Below are 18788 nucleotides of genomic sequence, written 5' to 3' on the forward strand. Positions count from 1 at the left end.
GCAGCCCTCATCAACAGAATTGCCTCATCCTGAGCCAATTGTTCCTCTTAGCCACTTGTTCCTTGTTTGCGATGTAGGTTTCCCTTCCCTTCTGGTGTTCACTCTATTCAGGCAGATAGCTGAGGAGATGTTGCTTGAAACACCTGCGTTCTTTCATAAGGTTCCTGTAGAGTTGCCGTAATAGGAGATTGTGAAGGAGGATCTGAAACCTCAACCAGGACAACAATTTGTGCAATAGTTAGATGGTCAAAGGTTGTTCCCCACTCACTGGTAGATGCTTCCCCTTCTGACACCCTGGCCTGGCAGTGTCATGAGATGCTTGCCGTTTTGCTGCATATCGCAACATGAGATAACATTTGGCATGTAGTACACACCTGCTGCGTGCACATCGGAAGCTTGTGTAACTAATCTACCAAGAAGCTAAACATTTTTACAGGATTCTGCCCAGCTTTTCAGATTGGAATCAACATTATCTGTTACTGCCTTGTGAAGGTCATCCATATCTCTCCCTCACATGTGACACAATGAATGCCACAGGCTTTGGGTTGACATGATCTAAGCTTTTTAGGACTCACTACTAAGGAGGAGCCAATGTCATACTTTGGAGCCCTTTTGACACGACAACTACTACAGTAGCTTCTACAGCGTTTGTGATACATAGCATTATGTGTTTTAAGCGTTGCTGCAATACCTGAACCGTCATTCAACTGATCAATTGTAACATTAACAGAAGAAGGAAGAACATTAGCAATAGCGAAGAAATAATTGTTTCCCTTTCTAGTGATACAAGTCGTTGTATCTTGGGTCTTTGCAATGGTTCATCAGCATCTCATTGGCAGAGACAGCATAGGTCCCAATTAATGGTGCCGCTACTAGAGGTAGAGGTAGAGGCCATATTGTGATGACATAATACATGACTTACGTGAGATTGAGGAAATTGTAGCCTACATGTTGTCGTTGCAGGAAATAGTAGTTGTAGACAGAAGTAAAACAAGACAATACCTTATTTTCAGCATGTCTCCTATCAATTGAAATGATAAGAATGCATATGACAATGGGCTATGTTCGTGTAAACAGAAGAAGGCATCAGTCATTGTTATCTTGATAGCTAGCTACTGTAGAATATTACAGGCTGGCTCTACTACCAGCGTTGCGTCACCTCGCCATCAGCGTTGCATTAACTTGACGTGCTCCACCGTCATTTGTCGCATATAAAAATATAGATTTATCTACCTCAAGTATCAGCCGTTCGTCATCCATTTCTGCAACAAGCTTCAAGCACCTGTGGTGATTCACAATTCGCAATAGCTGCGACCAGGCACGAGCTATAGAGTAGTTGGCTACGTGCATTTTCAATCTGGTATCTTCTCTATTAGTGGATTAACCGCTGTGGTGATTTAACTGATGATAAAAAGACATCAAGTAGACTACAAACAGAGCAAAACAAGAAAACAACACCAGAAAACAACCAATATACAATTATAACCAACAGCCAATATACAATTGTAAATATACGTTTGCGTTCGCCATCATAAATCAAACTTTGCCGAATTTTTACTTTGGACGCAGCCATCGGCCGCAACGCAACGCGGCCGCAACGGAGCACCTTTCATTGATTACAAAAGAAACGTTCCCTGGCTGACAGCAATTCCGGACGCAACGCAGACGCAACGCTCGATGAATTGAGTATCAAGGACCCCAATTGAAATAAGCCAGTGGCTTTCTTGGGTTTTTATCCTGTTAGTTGACCCTGTATGTAATATGTACTTTCATGTACCTACTTCTGCAAATCTTCTAATAAAGTTTTCAATCAATCAATCAATCAATGGCCATAGTGGAGCCTGGGCGTTAGCTAGCCAGCTAACTAGCTAGCTAATGTTGTGAGGTGCAGAGAGCGGGATCCTGGAATATTATGAAAATGACTGATGATGAATGATGAATTATAACTTACGTGAGGAAGAAAATAGTAGTTGTACACGTTACTGTCCATCTTTATGACTTGCACACAAGCATGAAGTCACACTACTGTAAACAGCTTTTTAAAATTCAAATTCAAATTGTAACTGTCTGTACGTTCACGAGGTCTGGCCCTCCCACATGCTCCCCAACATTCAAAATGGGTCAATATTGGATTAGATTTTTTTTTAAAGTTATGGTAAAACTCATTTTCGGGGAGCCGCCATCTTGGAAATATGCAAATTAGGGGTCCAGACACACCCAATTATAAATATAAGCATTCCAATGTGTTTCTAATGGCCAAGAAACATAAATAAGACACCAAGTTTTTATTTGAAGCTAATTTGGTTCAAAAGTTATAGCCAAAACCTTTTTTCGGAGGGCGGCCATATTGATTTGGCCGCCATGGCGACCCCAGTGGTCGCTGGCTCGGGCGCCCTGGCTAAATCATTAGAGCATACTCTGAGCTACATCTGGGCCAAATTCGGTGCTTTTGCACAAATTTGCACGAACATAGCCTCATATAGCCCTGAGGCCCCCAACTATCTAGTCTAGCAGCTCGCACGCGGTGGACTGAACCATGCAATGAATAAATAGAGGGGTAAATAATAAGGCTTAATTTTGTCAAACAAAGAGAAACAAAACTCCAGTTTGTTTCTTTTGTGACTTTTTTTAATACATAGAATTATATTTTGAAGTCGGCTACATTAATGTCCTTATGAGAATAATAATAATATTATTATAAATATAATATAAAAAATAAGATTCTCTTGGGCCCCTGTCAGTGCTGGGCCCTTAGAATCGTCCTAATTTACCCCCCCCCCCCCCCAGCGGCGCCCCTGTGTGTGTGTGTCTATTTATTTATCATTCCATCTAAAGTATCTATGTTGGAACCATGTGTTTACTCAGACATGGCGTCGAGTTGAGCTAAGTCTGTGTAAATGTTTATTGGTTAATAGAGGGATGATTTAATCATTGTGAGTCTGTGATGTGGCAACAGGCAGGTCTCGATTGGTCAGACCCCAGAATGATCTAATTGGTTAGACCCCAGAGTGATCTGATAGGTTAGAGTCGTTAGACCCTCAGTGACACTCAATTTGGTACCACTCCTCATTCCATTCCATACATTACAATGAGCCCATCCTCCGATTTCTACCTCCACCAGCCTCTAGCCTCCAGCCTCCAGCCTCAGGCTGTTTTTAATCAACACAAGAAGCCAGAAGGCAACCAGCATGACATAAAACACAAACAGGCATAGACAGGGTTGCACATTAGAAACACATCAAAACAGTTCATGTCTGTGGCTTCCATCTTGTTGGTCACTTTGCAGAATTAAGGATTGCTAATGGCACTTGGAATGAAGGACTCCTTGTTGCCAGGGGAACTCTATAGCGCCTCCCAGAGCTCATGAGCTCAAATTGGCTGAATAAAGGATGGGAGCTGTCTGCCAAGATACTCCTCGCCTTCTCCCTTGTCCTTTCTGTGAGGAGTATAGTCAAGGGCTTTTGGGGTTTGCCCACTATCTTGCTGGCCATTGACACAATGCGAGAGAGTTTATTCTTAAGTTCGCAGTTCAGGTGACCGAACCAAACAGGAAAACAAAAAAAACACTCTCAATGAGAGTTTTGTACACCAGCTCTAAAGTTCTGCTGACTGACACCGAAGTCCCGGAGTCTTCTCAGAAGATAGAGTCGCTGTAAACATTTCTTGAAAAACATACTCTGTGTTTTCAAAGAAGCTCACCTGACAATCTAAGACTGTACCAAGATAGTTGAATGTATTCACAGTTTCAACATGTTGGCCATCAAGTGAAACTGGCTCAGTTTCCAGATCTTGCTTTGTACACATGATTAGTTCTTTGGTCTTATAGCCACACTGCTTTCCAGCTGGCTAATGTTACACCACGATTCAAGAGCCTGTTGTTGTTCTTCTTCTTCTTGCCGAATGTAAGATTAATGTCCTTTCTAGTTTAGGACCTGGCTTAGACTTGTATGCACTTAATTTAGGAGAGGATAACTCAACAGTTATAGGCTAATATGACCCCAAGGAACAACTTGGGATGTGTGCCAAAATCTCTATCCGGAGACTATACCCTTTTTCATCAGAAATGCTATTACCAACATAGCTGAATCTCGAGAACCGAACATCCGATCAACTCCACGCTTGACAGGTGTCTTGCCAAGGAGTCACGGGAGTGGTTGGTGCCATTTGGCCAGATGGTGGCGCTATAACAACAAACTTTACGATTTGGCCTGTAACTTTTGAACCGTAACTTTAAAACATTTTTTTCCCCTGGATTCTGTGGGTCCAGAACGTGCCTTATTAACATACTACCTACCTAGGGCAAAGTTAAAACATATTCACCTTCAGTAATGCCTAAACAGAACATACAACAAAAGATTTGTAATGGCCGTGGTCCCCTTGGTGGCAGGTGTTTACATTGCAGGTTCTGGCAGTAGGACTGTAGTTTTCCACAGGTGGTGATGTGTTTAGGTGGCGATGACAGGTCACACTTACTCACCAAGCCTCTGGACTCTGTCCTGTCCTGTCCCCCCTCCTCTCCCCCCTCTCTCTCTCTGTCTCTCTCTCTCTCCCTCTCTCTCTCTCTCTCTCTCTCTCTCTCTCTCTCTCTCTCTCTCCCCCTCTCTCGCCCCTCCTTCAAAGTCAAACAGTGTTTAATGCATGGCAGCATCCCCTCCCTCTCTCTTTCTCTCTTCTCTCTCTCCTCTCTCTCTCTTTCTCTCTCTCCTCTCTCTCTCTTTCTCTCTCTCCTCTCTCTCTCTTTCTCTCTCTCTTTCTCTTTCTCTCCTCTCTCTCTCTCCTCTCTCTTTCTCTCTCTCTCTCTCTGTCTCTCTCTCTCCTCTCTCTCTCTTTCTCTCTCTCTCCTCTCTCTCTCTTTCTCTCTCTCTCTTTCTCTCTCTCTTTCTCTCTCTCTCCTCTCTCTCTCCTCTCTCTTTTTCTCTCTCTCTCTCTCTCTCTCTCTCTCTCTCTCTCTCTCTCTCTCTCTCTCTCTCTCTCTCTCTCTCATATGCCCCCCCTTCCTCCTCTTGCATACCCCCCCTCTCCTTCATCCATCCATCCCAGCTGACCGTAATCAAGTATAGTCAAGTCAAGTCAAGTCTAGTCAGCTTTATTTATATAGCACGTTTACATACAGCAGTGCTGAACCAAAGTGCTTCACAGTTGTAAAATAGATAAAATGCAGGAAATAAATAAGATGCACAATGCACACAATACAATGCAATACAAGATATGGTAAAGTTAAAAGAGAAGATAAAAGGACTAAAAACAATGAAACAATAACACAATAAAAGCCAGGGACCTACAATAAAAACTATAAAATAATCAAATAGACCGAAGAAGCTGTGGTCTGAACAGTGTCTACCATTGTTTGAAGTTGACATTGTTGTTGAAGTTGTTGAAGTTGTTGAAGTTGTTTGAAGTTGTTTGAGAATGTCATTATAACGATTTGGGTGAGCGTAAGGGTTAGGGGATGGGTTAGGGTTTGGGTTAGGATCAGGGGTGAGGGTTGGAACAGAATGAGGAATGGTGTTTGATAACGTGTTTGGTGTTGTTCCTCATTCCATTCCATGCGTGGGTTAGGGTTAGGATTAGGATTTTATCCGTGGTATCCGTTCTACATGTGAAGTGAAAACAATTCCTAGTAATTTTTCCCGTGAGAATAGGCAGGCGGGGTTGACTATTGCGTGTGACACACCATGTGTATCTCACAATAGGAAACTAACAACCGATAAATATAAACGATAAATTACGACAAATATATCCTGTATGTGACACGTGTGTATCTCCCAAGGTCTGGCTGGGCGGTCTGCCAACAGGAGACAAGAACGCTAAATAGTCTCGTGATTTATCTTGTTTATTTTTAAAGTCGAGTGGACATCTACTCTCGTTTCTGTATTTTTTAAATTGTTATCTTCATTCAGATGAAGGAAAGCGAAGGGGGACGTGACTGACCAGCAAAACCAATTAGGTTAATATTAGAGTCACGGTTAGAGTCAGGAGGATTTGACCCATCTCACCCACCCACCCTGCCAACATTTAAACAGGCCCTCAAAACCCACCTCTTCAAGCTTGCCTTCACCAGTTAACCCTCTCCCCCCTCCCCTTCCCATGTGTCCCCAGCACTACCTTAATTAGGCCCCTATACTTTATTTTATTTTATTTTTGTTTCTTTTTATTATTACTAAATTAGTAAAGCGTCTTTGAGTGTCTAGAAAAGCGTTATATGTATATGTATTATTATTATTATTATTATTACCTCTTCAGGCTACATCTTAACTGTCCCTCCTAAAGATCGCTTTATCCCCACTTACCCCCCCCCCCCCCCCAAAACAGTTTAGAAATGTAAAAAATAAGTAACGTGTCTAGCATTGTGATTACGATGATTGATGGATAGATGATTCACTTACTTTAGACAAATGTGAGGAGGGGGGAGGAGAGGAGGCTGGGGGTGGAAGGAGGAGGGGAGGCTGGGGGTGGAAGGGGGAGAGGAGGGTAGGCTGGGGGTGGAAGGGGGCAGAGGAGGGTAGGCTGGGGGTGGAAGGGGGCAGAGGAGGGGAGACTGGGGGTGGAAGGGGGGAGAGGAGGGGAGGCTGGGGTAGAAGGGGGGAGAGGAGGGGTGAGGAGGGGAGGCTAAGGGTGGAAGGGGGGAGAGGAGGGGAGGCTAGGGGTGGAAGGGGGGAGATTAGGGGAGACTGGGGGTGGAAGGGGGGAGGGGAGGGGAGGCTGGGGTTGGAAGGGGGAGAGGAGGGGAGGCTGGGGGTGGAAGGGGGGAGAGGAGGGGAGGGGAGGCTGAGGGTGAAAGGGCGGAGAGGAGATTGGGGGTGGAAGCGGCGAGGGGATATGATTTTAGGGTTTGGAACTGTCTGAATGAAGTTCCTGTGCTTTTTCCTGTTTGTGTTTTTGTCTTTGTCTTTTGCATTCATCAAGCGGCAGCGAGGCATAGCGACGAGATGAGGCAGGGAGACCAGTGGCACATTCGTAGCTCTGTTTTTCATGTTTATTCTCATGGATGGACTTCAATCTCAGTAAACACGATTTCAATTCCGAATCCAGAAAACATTATAGTCCCACTTTTGAGGCAATTCGTTCCGCAGCTGTATAAAGAAAACACATCAGATCCTCTTGTCTTGCAACGTCTGAAAGTCTAATATCTAAGCGTATCTAGAGACACGTGTGTGTGTGTGTGTGTGTGTGTGTGTGTGTGTGTGTGTGTGTGTTTGTGTGTTCACATCTGGTTGAGTTTCACGGTTCACCATTGAGTCAAATGAATTTAACACCTGGCCACTTGATGTACAGTATGTCTACATGAGGGTCAAACTAAACAGACATGTGTTTGTGTGTGTAAGTCTGTGTATGTGTGTGTGTGTGTGTGTGTGTGTGTGTGTGTGTGCGCCTGTGTGTGTGTGTGCGCGCCTGTGTGTGTGTATGTGTGCGTCTGTGCATGTGTGTGTGTGCGTCTGTGTGACTCCTGGTACGAGCCTGAACAGGCCTCTCAGAAGCACGGACATTCCTTTCACTATTTACGACGGCCAGGGAGAAAGACGATCTCAGATCTAAGATGGGAGGACCTGCCAAGATGTTTTACGCAATGGCTGGGACGCTTCTGCATGTGTGTGTGTAGTGTGTGTGAGTGTGTGTGTGTGTGTGTACTGTACTTATCTGTGTGTACGTACGTGTGTGTGTGTGTGTGTCTCTCACATCTTGATTACCCCTCCAGGTCGAGCTTATCTCTCTCCATCTCGTGTTCTTTTTCTTCATCAACCAACACTTCAACCCAGAACGATGCATTGGAAACGACTATGCTGCACTTAAAAAAAGAACTGTCCTTATGCCAACCAAATGCATGTGTAGTCATATTCTGTTATAACATTGGAAAAGAGAGACATTGTTTTTTGCGATTGCAAAGCGTACATTTATTTGCTTTTAATCGCAGACACGCGTGAATGCATGCAAACGCATGCACACATGCATACACACACACACGCACACACACACAAACACACGCACACACACACACACACACAAACACACGCACACACACACACAAACACACACACACACACACACACACACACACACACACAAGCACACATAGCCCAAACATAATCACTGTACATACAATCAGAATCTCTAGCTTGGTTCCATTCCCATGAAGTTAGTGGAGGGGTGGGGGAGTGTGTGTGTGTGTGTGTGTGATTTAGTTTCTATTTCCTGCTACCTCCATGGGGACCACAGGGACATGCTGTAACGTTTTGGAATACTAAGCGGACCCAGGTGCGGTGGAGATGAAGGGAGGCAGACAAGTAGGTAGCGGTACCAAAACAAAAGGATATTTACTTAAGGAAGTGCCGGGGAGACAGGGAGGGAGGGAGACACCTAGGGGCTGCACTGGGGAGTGCGATCCCCGCCCCCATCCGTATCACACGCTTTGTTATCAAAGACCGTTGAAACAGAAACAGCTGACCTCTGGTCCGTTTAAACAAATATTCTCCTTTTTTTTATTCAGAGATTAAACCGCTGAGATTATTTATGTAAAACATAAACACAACAGAACATTCAGGGGTTCCTACACATAGGAATAGAATGAGTAGAACGGACATTTGGCATGTACAAACACCAAAGATGGCTGACATAGAATTGTAATACGGAACATATTGTACGTTGTATACAGCACTCGAGTTGAGGGGGGATGAGGGGGGATGGCATAAAAACAGTCAAAATCATCCCCCTTCTAAAACTGCCATCCCCCCTTTCCATCCCTTATGTCATTTTATCAATGAACGTGGTATTACTGCTATTTCAACATTTAGTTTTGCGCATATTGAGTAAAATACTGTGGGCGAGGGGGCACGCACACATGCAATGATATTTTTACCAAGTCACTGACACTGAAGTAACTGACGCTGTGGGGATGCTAAAATTGTCCCCATATGATTCAAATCCACCATCCCCACTGATTTTCTTTTACAACTTGAGTACTGGTTGTATACAAATATATTGTAATAGATCATTGGAATTGAAATGGACATGACCGTTCTACTCATACTCATTGTTATTCTGTGTCCCAGCATGTCCTCCCGTTAGAGGACATGCTGTTTCAAGGACCCCAATTGAAATAAGCCAGTGGCTTTCTTGGGTTTTTATCCTTTTAGTTGACCTTGTATGTAATATGTACTTTCATGTACCTACTTCTGCAAATCTTCTAATAAAGTTTTCAATCAATCAATCAAGAGAGCGGTCGATGCCACAGTACAACTGGACGGACAACCTCAGTGCAATGCATAACAGATAAAATACAATTTAAAAAAACATATAAACATATAAAATAGATTACCTATACTGTCCCTACATCTCTAATGTTTTACATTTTCTGCACTTTAAAGAGACACTTCATCGATTTTTTTACCCCCCCCCAAAAAAAATCCTCCAGATCACCTGGAATGTGCAGGCATGTGAAAACATCTGCCAAATGCGTCCTGTAGATCAACAGATGGGTATCGCTAGTTTTATCCTTTGCTAGGATTTTACCCTGCGTGGCATGTTTGGTGGTATTCTACGGAGCCCACCTGGGGTCACATGGTAGAAAAAGATGATTTGATGTGTGAATCCGTTCCCTCTATTTAGTAAATCTGTTCCCTCGGTTTAGTAATCCATTCCCTCGGTTTAGTAATCCGTTCCCTCGGTTTAGTAATTTGTTCCCTCGGTTTAGTAATTTGTTAGGGTTAGGGTTAGGGTTAGGCCCTACGAGCCAGAACGATCGCAAGGATTCTAACCCTAACCCTAACCCTAATCCTTGCAATCGTTCTGGCTCGTAGGGCCTAACCCTAACCCTAAACCTAGCCCTAACCCTAACCCTAAGAAATTACTAAACCGAGGGAACGGATTACTAAACCGAGGGAACGAATTACTAAACTGAGGGAACGGATTCACACATCAAATATTTTTTTCTACCATGTGACCCCAGGGGGGCTCCGTAGTATTCACATGACAACTACAGGGAGAATTAGGGAGGGGAGAGCTGCTGCCAGGTTTGTTTACATCCATAAGCACCACACTAGCGCATACATCTGTCACTTGTGTTTACTAAAGTGCAACTTAGTTTATATGCTTAGTTTATACACTATGGGAGTTGTAGGAAGTTCATCATGATCATTCTGACTAAATTCATTCAGCTATTTTCTCGTTTATTTGCTTGATTTTAAAATGTATTTCCTGGCTATTTAGACAACAAAGACCACAAACTTGCTGTTGTCGACAGTCTAAATGTTCCTGAAATGTTTAAAAACTTTGGATCTGTCTCTGAGAGGCTAGAGTGTCATACATACAAGAAATAGTTCCATAGTTTTCGCCTTTCACTTATAACTGTAGTGTGTGTGTGTGTGTGTGTGTGTGTGTGTGTGTGTGTGTGTGTGTGTGTGTGATGGTGGTGTGTGTGTGTGTGTGTGTGTGTGTGTGTGTGTGTCTCTGGTGTCCCCTTCCCAGATTGGCTATGTGTTATCTGTGTAATTTAGTGTAACACTTTAATGAGGGCCCTCTTAAGCAAGTCTGTACAACATTTGACATGGAATGACAGTCTGGCCAACAAAACACAGCGCCATTGTGAAGGCTGACCTGTTCTGACCTAATCTGTGCTTGATTGAGTTTGCCTGGCGCAATGGAACCAATGGAAATAATCCCCAAAAGTGCAAACCCTGTCCACCCCCCCCCCCACACACACACACCCCCCCCACCCCGCCCCCAGACAGCTCTCCAGACAGGCCCAAGCAGGTCAGTCCTCAAACTTCATGGTGCCCTCGAAGCCGTGGTAGGTGAAGGGCTGACGGTCGGGGCTGCAGGTCTCTTCTGCCAGACAGGCCATCTTGTTGTCATCACAACTGAGCTCAGACCCTGGGCTGATGTACACGCCATCCGGAGAGTGGATTGACGGGTCCTCGTCAAAGTAGTTGTGAGGCCTCAGGATGACCCCGCCCCCGTTGCCCACGGTCACCGTGTTGGGGATGTCCTCCGCGTGAGGGATGTGGAGGAAGCCGGTGGTTACCCAGGCAACCAGGTCCTAGGAGGAAGAAGAAAACAAATATAATAATGGAAAGATATGTGAGATGGTTTGGTGAAAAGGTCCCGATGTTCGGCAATTCTCAAGTGGCGCAAATGACCAAAAAGCTCCTACCTAGCTACCAACGCGATGGTAGCAAACGTGATTCAGAGCGTTTTTCTCCGGTATTTGGTTTGACATTCAAATAAGCTTCTTCTACTATTTTCAATATATATATAATATAATTATATAATAATATAATACACATCATTTGAAAGCTGACAATCTGCACTTTCATAATCTGGAATAAACTGAAAAATTACCTTGCCCTACTTTTTTGGCTTTTTCACCAGACCCTGTCACATATGGTGACTATGAAAACCTTTTTTCACCATTTATAAAACCAAGTTGTTGTGCAGCAGCCATGTTGAAGGTAAAACTGAAGCCAATGACTTAACGGATTCAATTCAACCTTTATAAACAACAAAAACAACAGCTTCTTCTCACCTCGTTCTCGATACTCTCGTCATCCTCAATGAACTTGCTGAAATCCACTGCTGGAGTCCACATGTTGTTCTGGCTGTACAGACTGCTACAGGTCTGCTCTGAGTCCTTGTGCTTAGTGATGGCCACTTTATACCTGACAACAACACACCACCAACATAGAGATGCTATGTCAACTAACAGCGAACAGCTCAGCTACTGACAGAGAGAGAGAGAGAGAGAGCGAGGAAGCGAGGTGAGGGAGAGAGGGAGAGAGGGATGGAGGGAACGAGAGAGAGAGAGAGGGAGTGAGGGAGGGAGGGAGAAGAGAGAGAGAGAGGGAGTGAGGGAGGGAGAAGAGAGAGAGAGAGAGAGAGAGAGAGAGAGAGAGAGAGAGAGAGAGAGAGAAGCGGGCAAGCTAGGTTGTATGTATATAATACTTTTATTTTATTTTATACAGAGATTCATCCCCTCAAAACATGCCACTTCAGCCCTGGGCTAGGAGGGAGGGGGGGGGGGGGTCAGGGAGCCTCACCGTGCCCAGGACATGGACCTCTCCTCGGGCTCCGTCTCGGGAAGGTGGTCCCCAGCGAAGCTGATCACCTGGAGACGGTAGGAGCGCTGATGGCCCCAGCGGTTAGTGCGGTTGCTGGCGATGTGAAGGTAACGCGGCGTCTTGGTGTCGTGGCGAAGCGCAGCCTCTTTCTCCGTCTTCAGCTGCCCCTCCACCAGCTGTGGGATCATGGCGTAACGCTCCGGCATCCAGGGCAGAGACACGTTCGCGTACTTCATGTCCTTGAACTGGAACACGTTCTTGACCCCTGTGGGCGGAAGGGCAACTTAAGTTTAGCGGCTGAAGACATTAGTACCAGCTGCACTGGTGGAGTGGAGAATGGAGATGATAGTTTTTTCTACACACATACACACACACACACACACACACACACTCCACACACAGTTTTTCCTGCAGGTCAGTTCATATGATCAGTAACCTTGTTCCCATGCTATTGTGCACAGTACATATAGGCCTGGAATAACAACAACTCAAACCTGGCCTTAGTGGGAGCGAATTTACTGAGTAAAGATTGGTTCATATTTGATTCCAGCAAATAAAACGTGGGGGAAGGGGGGTGCTGTGGGAGATTGTTTGATGCAAGGTAAAGCCATTGGCTTAATGAAGGCCATTTTTGACACAAAGGTCCATCAGATCTTTGGTGCATTTGGGCAGGAGTGTCTGGGAACTAGACCATAATATCAGTAATGAAACCCAAGGCGTTGAGTTTTTCCTGCAGGTCAGATCGTATAATCAATATTGGAGCTTAAGAGCCTGTTAGTATGGAGTTCCAATTTTTAGCAATAGCATAGAACTCTACAGTGTAAATGCTCTATTAGTCTCTGTTGTATCTCCATTTTTGAAAGTCTGTATTGCTATGACGTCATATCCCAGAGTCTGCCTCTGACTTTGTGTCACTAAATGTAGGCTACATGAGAAGCACTGGGAGTTACGTCTGTCTCTACATTTCATATAAGCATAATCATTGAAATAAGCCACACACAGACACTCACCTAGCACGTCCACGTCCACTTTGAAATTGATGAAGTGTGTGTGGATGTTTCCGATGGTGTTTTCCGCCACCTGGTGTCCGTATGGTAAACTGCCGTTAATCTTGAAAGAAGAGGCGATGTATCCAGTGGCATGCACGTTGGCCTCAACAGAGCCGCTCTGGTAGAAGATGAAGTCCCACACATAGTCGTAGTTTCCTATGGCCGTGATAGTCCTGAACACCAACGCACTGTTAACCATGCCTCCGTAACTATTGTGGAAAAAGTCCGCAAAGTGCCTCCGGAGAGGACGACCGATATTGTGCTCGAAAACGCAAATGGAATTCCTGAATGTATGAGGGGCGTCGATGTCAATGTATCTGGTTGTGTCAATGTATGTGGCATCGTAGGGACAATCCACTCCCCGCACCAGCTCGTGCGCAAAGCGTCCAACGCCTATGCTAGTGTCCAAAAACTTGGTCAGCATCATCCCAGGTGTGACGGAACCATACACTGACATTGCCTCCTGAACACTGAGCTCATACGCTATTCTCTCTCCTTTGAAACGGATGTCAAAAACTCTCATACCGGTGAGAGAACTGATACCAAACGCGAAGCTCCACTCGAGGTATATGACTTCATTGCCCTTGACACTGAAGCGTTTCCCCTGTGCGTAATACTGCTGTGGACTCAAACCGGTGGGTTTGCTTTTGGGTTTCAGTGAGGCATAATTCTGGACATCTTTATAGACAATTTTCGTCACAGCTCCGGTGTCATAGTCTCTTTGAAGATGCTCTACGTCGTCGAAGTATTGGCCGTTATAAAGTAACCTCTCCACTCTCCATTGGGACTCGTCAGTGCTCGAGTGGTTCACTAATACTTCAAACCCCGCAGGGTGGATGTACATCCCACTCAAATCCCTGAAAAAAGAAATCCACGTGTGTCGGTCTCCAGATCTGACACCCCGCGGCATGCCTTCGAAAGCACTGAGTTGCTTCTCTTTGCTCACATCAAAACTTTCTTTCAGAATTTGACCGAGTTTCGAAAAGACCTCCTTTTCGAGGAATTTGAACATAAGAACATACTCTCCGATGGTGACTGTGCGCGCGTTGATGGGGAGCTCAGTCCCGTACTTCTCGAACGTGACATCGCGATGATAAGTCGGTTTGGGAAGAGGTCCCACCACGTATTCTTTAATGTGCCCCTTGGAACCGTAGAAGACCACCGCGGTCGCCTCTCTCGGGGGCTTTGGTCCGTTGGCGTCCAGGTAGCGCAGCGCGTCCGCTTTCTTCGGCAGCGAGAGGTCTATCAAGAAGAGAAAGTTCCCTGAAGGTTTGGTGAACTTACCATTGGATATACCCATGCCTTTCAGACTCACCATGTATGCTTGGACTTCGTTGTACTCCTTCTCGGAGAGGTCAGCGAACACGGCGCTGCGCTCGTTGTGCTTTCTCCTAAGAGGATGGGGAGGCTGCGGGGAACATTTCGACACCTTACTCGAGTTGAGACATATTGATAGAGCAATGATAGTTATTGTAGAGATTCCGAGGAGTAACAACAACCATTTGATGGTTGGATTCATCTTCTGAGCGACCATTACGCTCTAGCCTAAGAAAACGCGACGGTTGGAGACGGCTGTCTTGTAGACAAGCCAGCAGTACAAGTGACTCGAGGCGCTCAAGTGAGCCAACGTCTACCGAGTTAGGAAGAGCCACACCCGCCACTTGTCCCACCCCGCCCCCTCCAGCAAATCAAAGCGTACACACTTCAAATCCACTGTTATGTAATTCAGACTAATATGTGTAAAGATTCAGACTAATCGCTTTGCATATAACCCAACATTCCTTGTGCGTAACGTGAATTTTACGCACACATCTTTTTTCCATTGGAACCCGTCCATTTCCCCAACCCTAACCCTAACCCTAATCATCCAATCACTTTATAACACCTTTATAAGGTCCTTTATAAGGAAACTGCATGGTTTGTTGGACTACGTATTCAGATTATGAAAGTTATATACAGTGTATGTTTAATAAATGCTAATAATTGTCTACCTCTGCACTGGACCTATACTGGTACCAACAACTCTGTTCGAGCCTGCTCTGAGTCCCGTGTACTCATGCAGAAAAAACAATGGTCGGGGTTTCTACTGTTATTTTATACAGGGACTCCAAAGGTCCCGGCGAAAGAATCTTAATCTTGATTTGTCTGTTGTCGCCCGCAGTGTTTCCCGGTACCCCGGTGGGAATAGTGTTCCATTTCGGAACGCAGCCAGCATTCTCTCACCCAACATTCTCTCACCCTACATTTGATCTAAGTGGATAGCTGCAGCACTTGGCACTTCTCCATGGAGTCTCTGGTTGAAGGCTTAAAGCACCGTAGCACGCCTTATGTTGTGCACTTCGTTATCGGGACTAGCCATAAAAGGACATACTGTAGCCTACACACTCAGCTATCAACAGACAGTGACTAAGAAATGACTGCGATGTTATAACTGATATTAGGATATTGAATTCATGGGGAACAAAGGCGAATCCTATTCTGCTCACGTTTTTTAAAAAGGTTATAGCCTCAAGTTGTTGGATTTAAGTCAGCTCTCTGTAAACATAAAACACCATTCTGGTTAACGGTTTATCTTTTATCTTTCTAATTCGACTAGTCTTGACTTGAATATCAAGACAATAATGATGCACTATATCCTTTAATACGATTATACAAGTCTATGATGTAGGGACAACCCATGGCGACATTGTAAAACTCAACTTCATGAAACAAACACTGATCATTCGCAATGTTGATATCAGTTAACTTCTATAGGCCATATCTTAATTTAACTAAAGCGCGTGTTTACCTGTATACGGTCAAAAACGTTTGAAAACCGAATGAAAAAAGTATTCAGCAGTAAACACTTTTGTTAATCATATTCGTTTATTGAGCTGTAAATGTATATTAATAAAGAGTATAAGTTCCTGTTGGGAAACATTGCCTCTCACTCAAGTATACTCTCCAATACAATGCCAAACACAAAACACCATCTGGCTTAGTTGGTGTCTTTCTTATTGTAATAACTTAATTTTGCCATTTTTAGCAGACGCTTTTATCCTTATAATGTGGATATAATGATTTATATCCACATTATATATATTTATATCCGAAGCGACTTACAATTACGAATTACAGGGACATTCCCCCTGGAGTAACTGAGGGCTAGTGTGCCCCTTACCCAAGGGCACACTAGTAGTGGTGTGGCTTCAGGCGGGATTTGAACTCACAACCTTCCGATCACAAGTCCAACTCACTATCCACTAGACCACCACTACCCCCAGGATCAACTTGCTTAGGCTATAGTCGTGAAGCCATTTGAATAGCAAACAGGGTTCGAGTCCTATGGATGAGCGGAAGATGAGCGACACACACACCACGAGTCCACACACTGTTTTAGAACAACACAATGATACCCATCCCATCTTCTAACGGTTACTTCCAGCATGACAATGAATGCACCATGTCACAAAGCAACAGTCGTCTCAAACTGTTTTCATGAACATGACAATGCGAGTTCCGTGTTCTTGCCTTCCCACAGTCACCGGATCTGAATCCAATATAGAATACCTTTGGGATGTGGTAGAACAGGAGATTCACAGTTTGAAAGTGCACCTGTTATTTGTATAGTATAGTATAGTGGATAGTGTACATAGCCTTTATTTATGTAAACCAGCTCTTTTCCCTTCTTGTTTTTAGTTTTTTTTTTCCTAGCACCAGGGGAGCCCCCCATCACAAATTTCGTTGTTTGGTACCTGTACTATATTAATGACAATAAAGACCATTCATTCATTCATTCAAACATCAGCAGGAATTGCGTGTTGCAAGCATGTCATCATGGAGCAGAATCTGAAAGTATGGAGAGTAGGATAACGCGATGGCCCCATCTGCTGGTCAGTCAGTGTATCTGCAGTATAATTACCTGACAATGCTGGAATCCCAACTCAGGATCTGGGTAGTGTACCAAACTGGAATCATCATTCACATTCCCCATTGACATCAATGCAACATTCCCGTGAATGCCAGAGACAAGCACGCCTTGTCGGGTTGAGGTTCCACCCAGCACCCAGTCTATTTCTGAATTATAATTGAAGTGAAAATCTCCTCTCAAAATACCCCTCCCACACATGACATTGGGATGGTTTAGATTAGATTAGATTAAACTTGGTTGTCATCGCAGAGTACAAGTAGGCCTACTAACAACAAAATGCAGTTTAGCATCCGGCATTTAGGCCTACACATGTTACTGATTACACACGCACACAGGCGTACATGCGCACACACACACTTAGAGAGAGGGAGAGAGGGAGGGGGGGGGGGGGTAGTACACATGAGAGAGAAAGCAAGTGAGCAAGAAGATAGGACAGCTGTATCAACTGCACAGTAACTCCCAACTCACATAATGTATACCGACAGATGTTCAGACTCTGCACTCCCTGCAATAAGGGCCATAGCCTAGGCTTGCATAAACATCTCGTTTATAGGTCAGCATGCTTTGTCGAGCCTTCTCCCTCCCGGTCCACTGGAGCCGTCCTTCCCACAGGTCCTCTTGCAACAGCTTCCAGATGTTCTCAGAAACAGACGGTTGCCAAGCCACTTTCTAAGAATGGTGTATGATACAGACTGCTGTAGGCGACGCACAGAACACACGCAGGTTACACGAATGAGACTGAATTAACTGTTGGCCGATAAATAAACAAAACATTATTTCTGCTTCGTTTGCATTAATCTGAAGTTATTGCATGCAAGTCAATGTAAAATTCAACACTTCAGATGCTGTTTTCGAGTGTTGAAGTGGCATTTACGTAAATGGTTGAAAATGCGTTGCAATGTGAATATACAGGATTGATGATCAGATTGAACTAGCGCGAGGCACCTGCTTGTTAAAGCTCTAGAACTATGTCAACTAACATGGAAGCCAGAGAAGATTTTGCCTTTATTCACTACAATACAATCTTCATTGGTTCTCCTAGTCTTTCTAAGGAACTTGTAATTTCGCCAAAGTACCAAAGCCAAGACATATACACTGCATACATACACACACACACACGCACGCACACGCACACGCACACGCACACGCACACGCACACGCACACGCACACGCACACGCACACACACACACACACACACACACACACACACACACACACACACACACACACACAAGGTTCCGGAGTTAATGAACAGGTTTTTTTGAAAGTCTAAAAACAATGCCGTAGCAGGATGTTTTGAGAAATGTTACAAAGAATTAACCCCCCACACCCACACACACACCGATACCCCCCCCTCCACACGCACACAGACACACACACAGTCACTCATGCACACCCAGCAAACAATACACACCATTCCGTGGCCACGCAGATCAGATCCAGGATGTCCTGAGAAGTGTCATTAGATACTGCACGTAGGCCTACTGCATTGTAATGTAATCTTTGGATGTTGTCATTTAACCCCATGGAGAAATAATGTATATATATATATATATATATATCATTACAGACAGGCGGGGTTCAAACCTGGGTCCAAGCGTCTACCGTCAGGTCAAGAGGACATCCTCAATGATAGAGAGTGACACACGACCTGAACACACCCAGCCGGCACGCAGTGGTAAAATGTTTGGGTGGGGGCACAGGTTATGGGGGGCATGCTCCACGGGGAAGAATATCAACTTTAAAATCTGGATTTACAGTCAATTTTAGCATGAGAA

General features: G+C 44.6%; 1 protein-coding gene across 1 annotated transcript; it reads right to left on the bottom strand.

Annotated features, from left to right (window-relative positions):
• Positions 1 to 10734: 10734 nt before the first annotated feature.
• LOC308151087 (primary amine oxidase, liver isozyme-like) lies at positions 10735 to 14676 on the bottom strand. The gene is made up of 4 exons (XM_080523905.1): positions 13061 to 14676; positions 12030 to 12315; positions 11519 to 11651; positions 10735 to 11032 (listed from the first exon to the last, which is right to left on the bottom strand). The coding sequence occupies exons 1-4, from the start codon at positions 14631 to 14633 to the stop codon at positions 10748 to 10750; spliced, it is 2277 nt and encodes a 758-aa protein (XP_080380031.1). The 5' UTR covers positions 14634 to 14676; the 3' UTR covers positions 10735 to 10747.
• Positions 14677 to 18788: the final 4112 nt, after the last annotated feature.

Source organism: Nansenia antarctica, assembly GCF_963989245.1.
Source record: "Nansenia antarctica genome assembly, chromosome: 2".
NCBI classification, from domain to species: domain Eukaryota; kingdom Metazoa; phylum Chordata; class Actinopteri; order Argentiniformes; family Microstomatidae; genus Nansenia; species Nansenia antarctica.

Coding starts and splice junctions, on each gene's coding strand:
- LOC308151087 (XM_080523905.1), bottom strand. CDS start 14,633: ATGGTCGCTCAGAAGATGAATCCAACCATCAAATGGTTGTTGTTACTC. Junction 12,316..13,060: donor AGTGGACGTGGACGTGCTAG/GTGAGTGTCTGT, acceptor TTCCGCCCACAG/GGGTCAAGAACGTGTTCCAG. Junction 11,033..11,518: donor ACGAGAGTATCGAGAACGAG/GTGAGAAGAAGC, acceptor TCTTCCTCCTAG/GACCTGGTTGCCTGGGTAAC.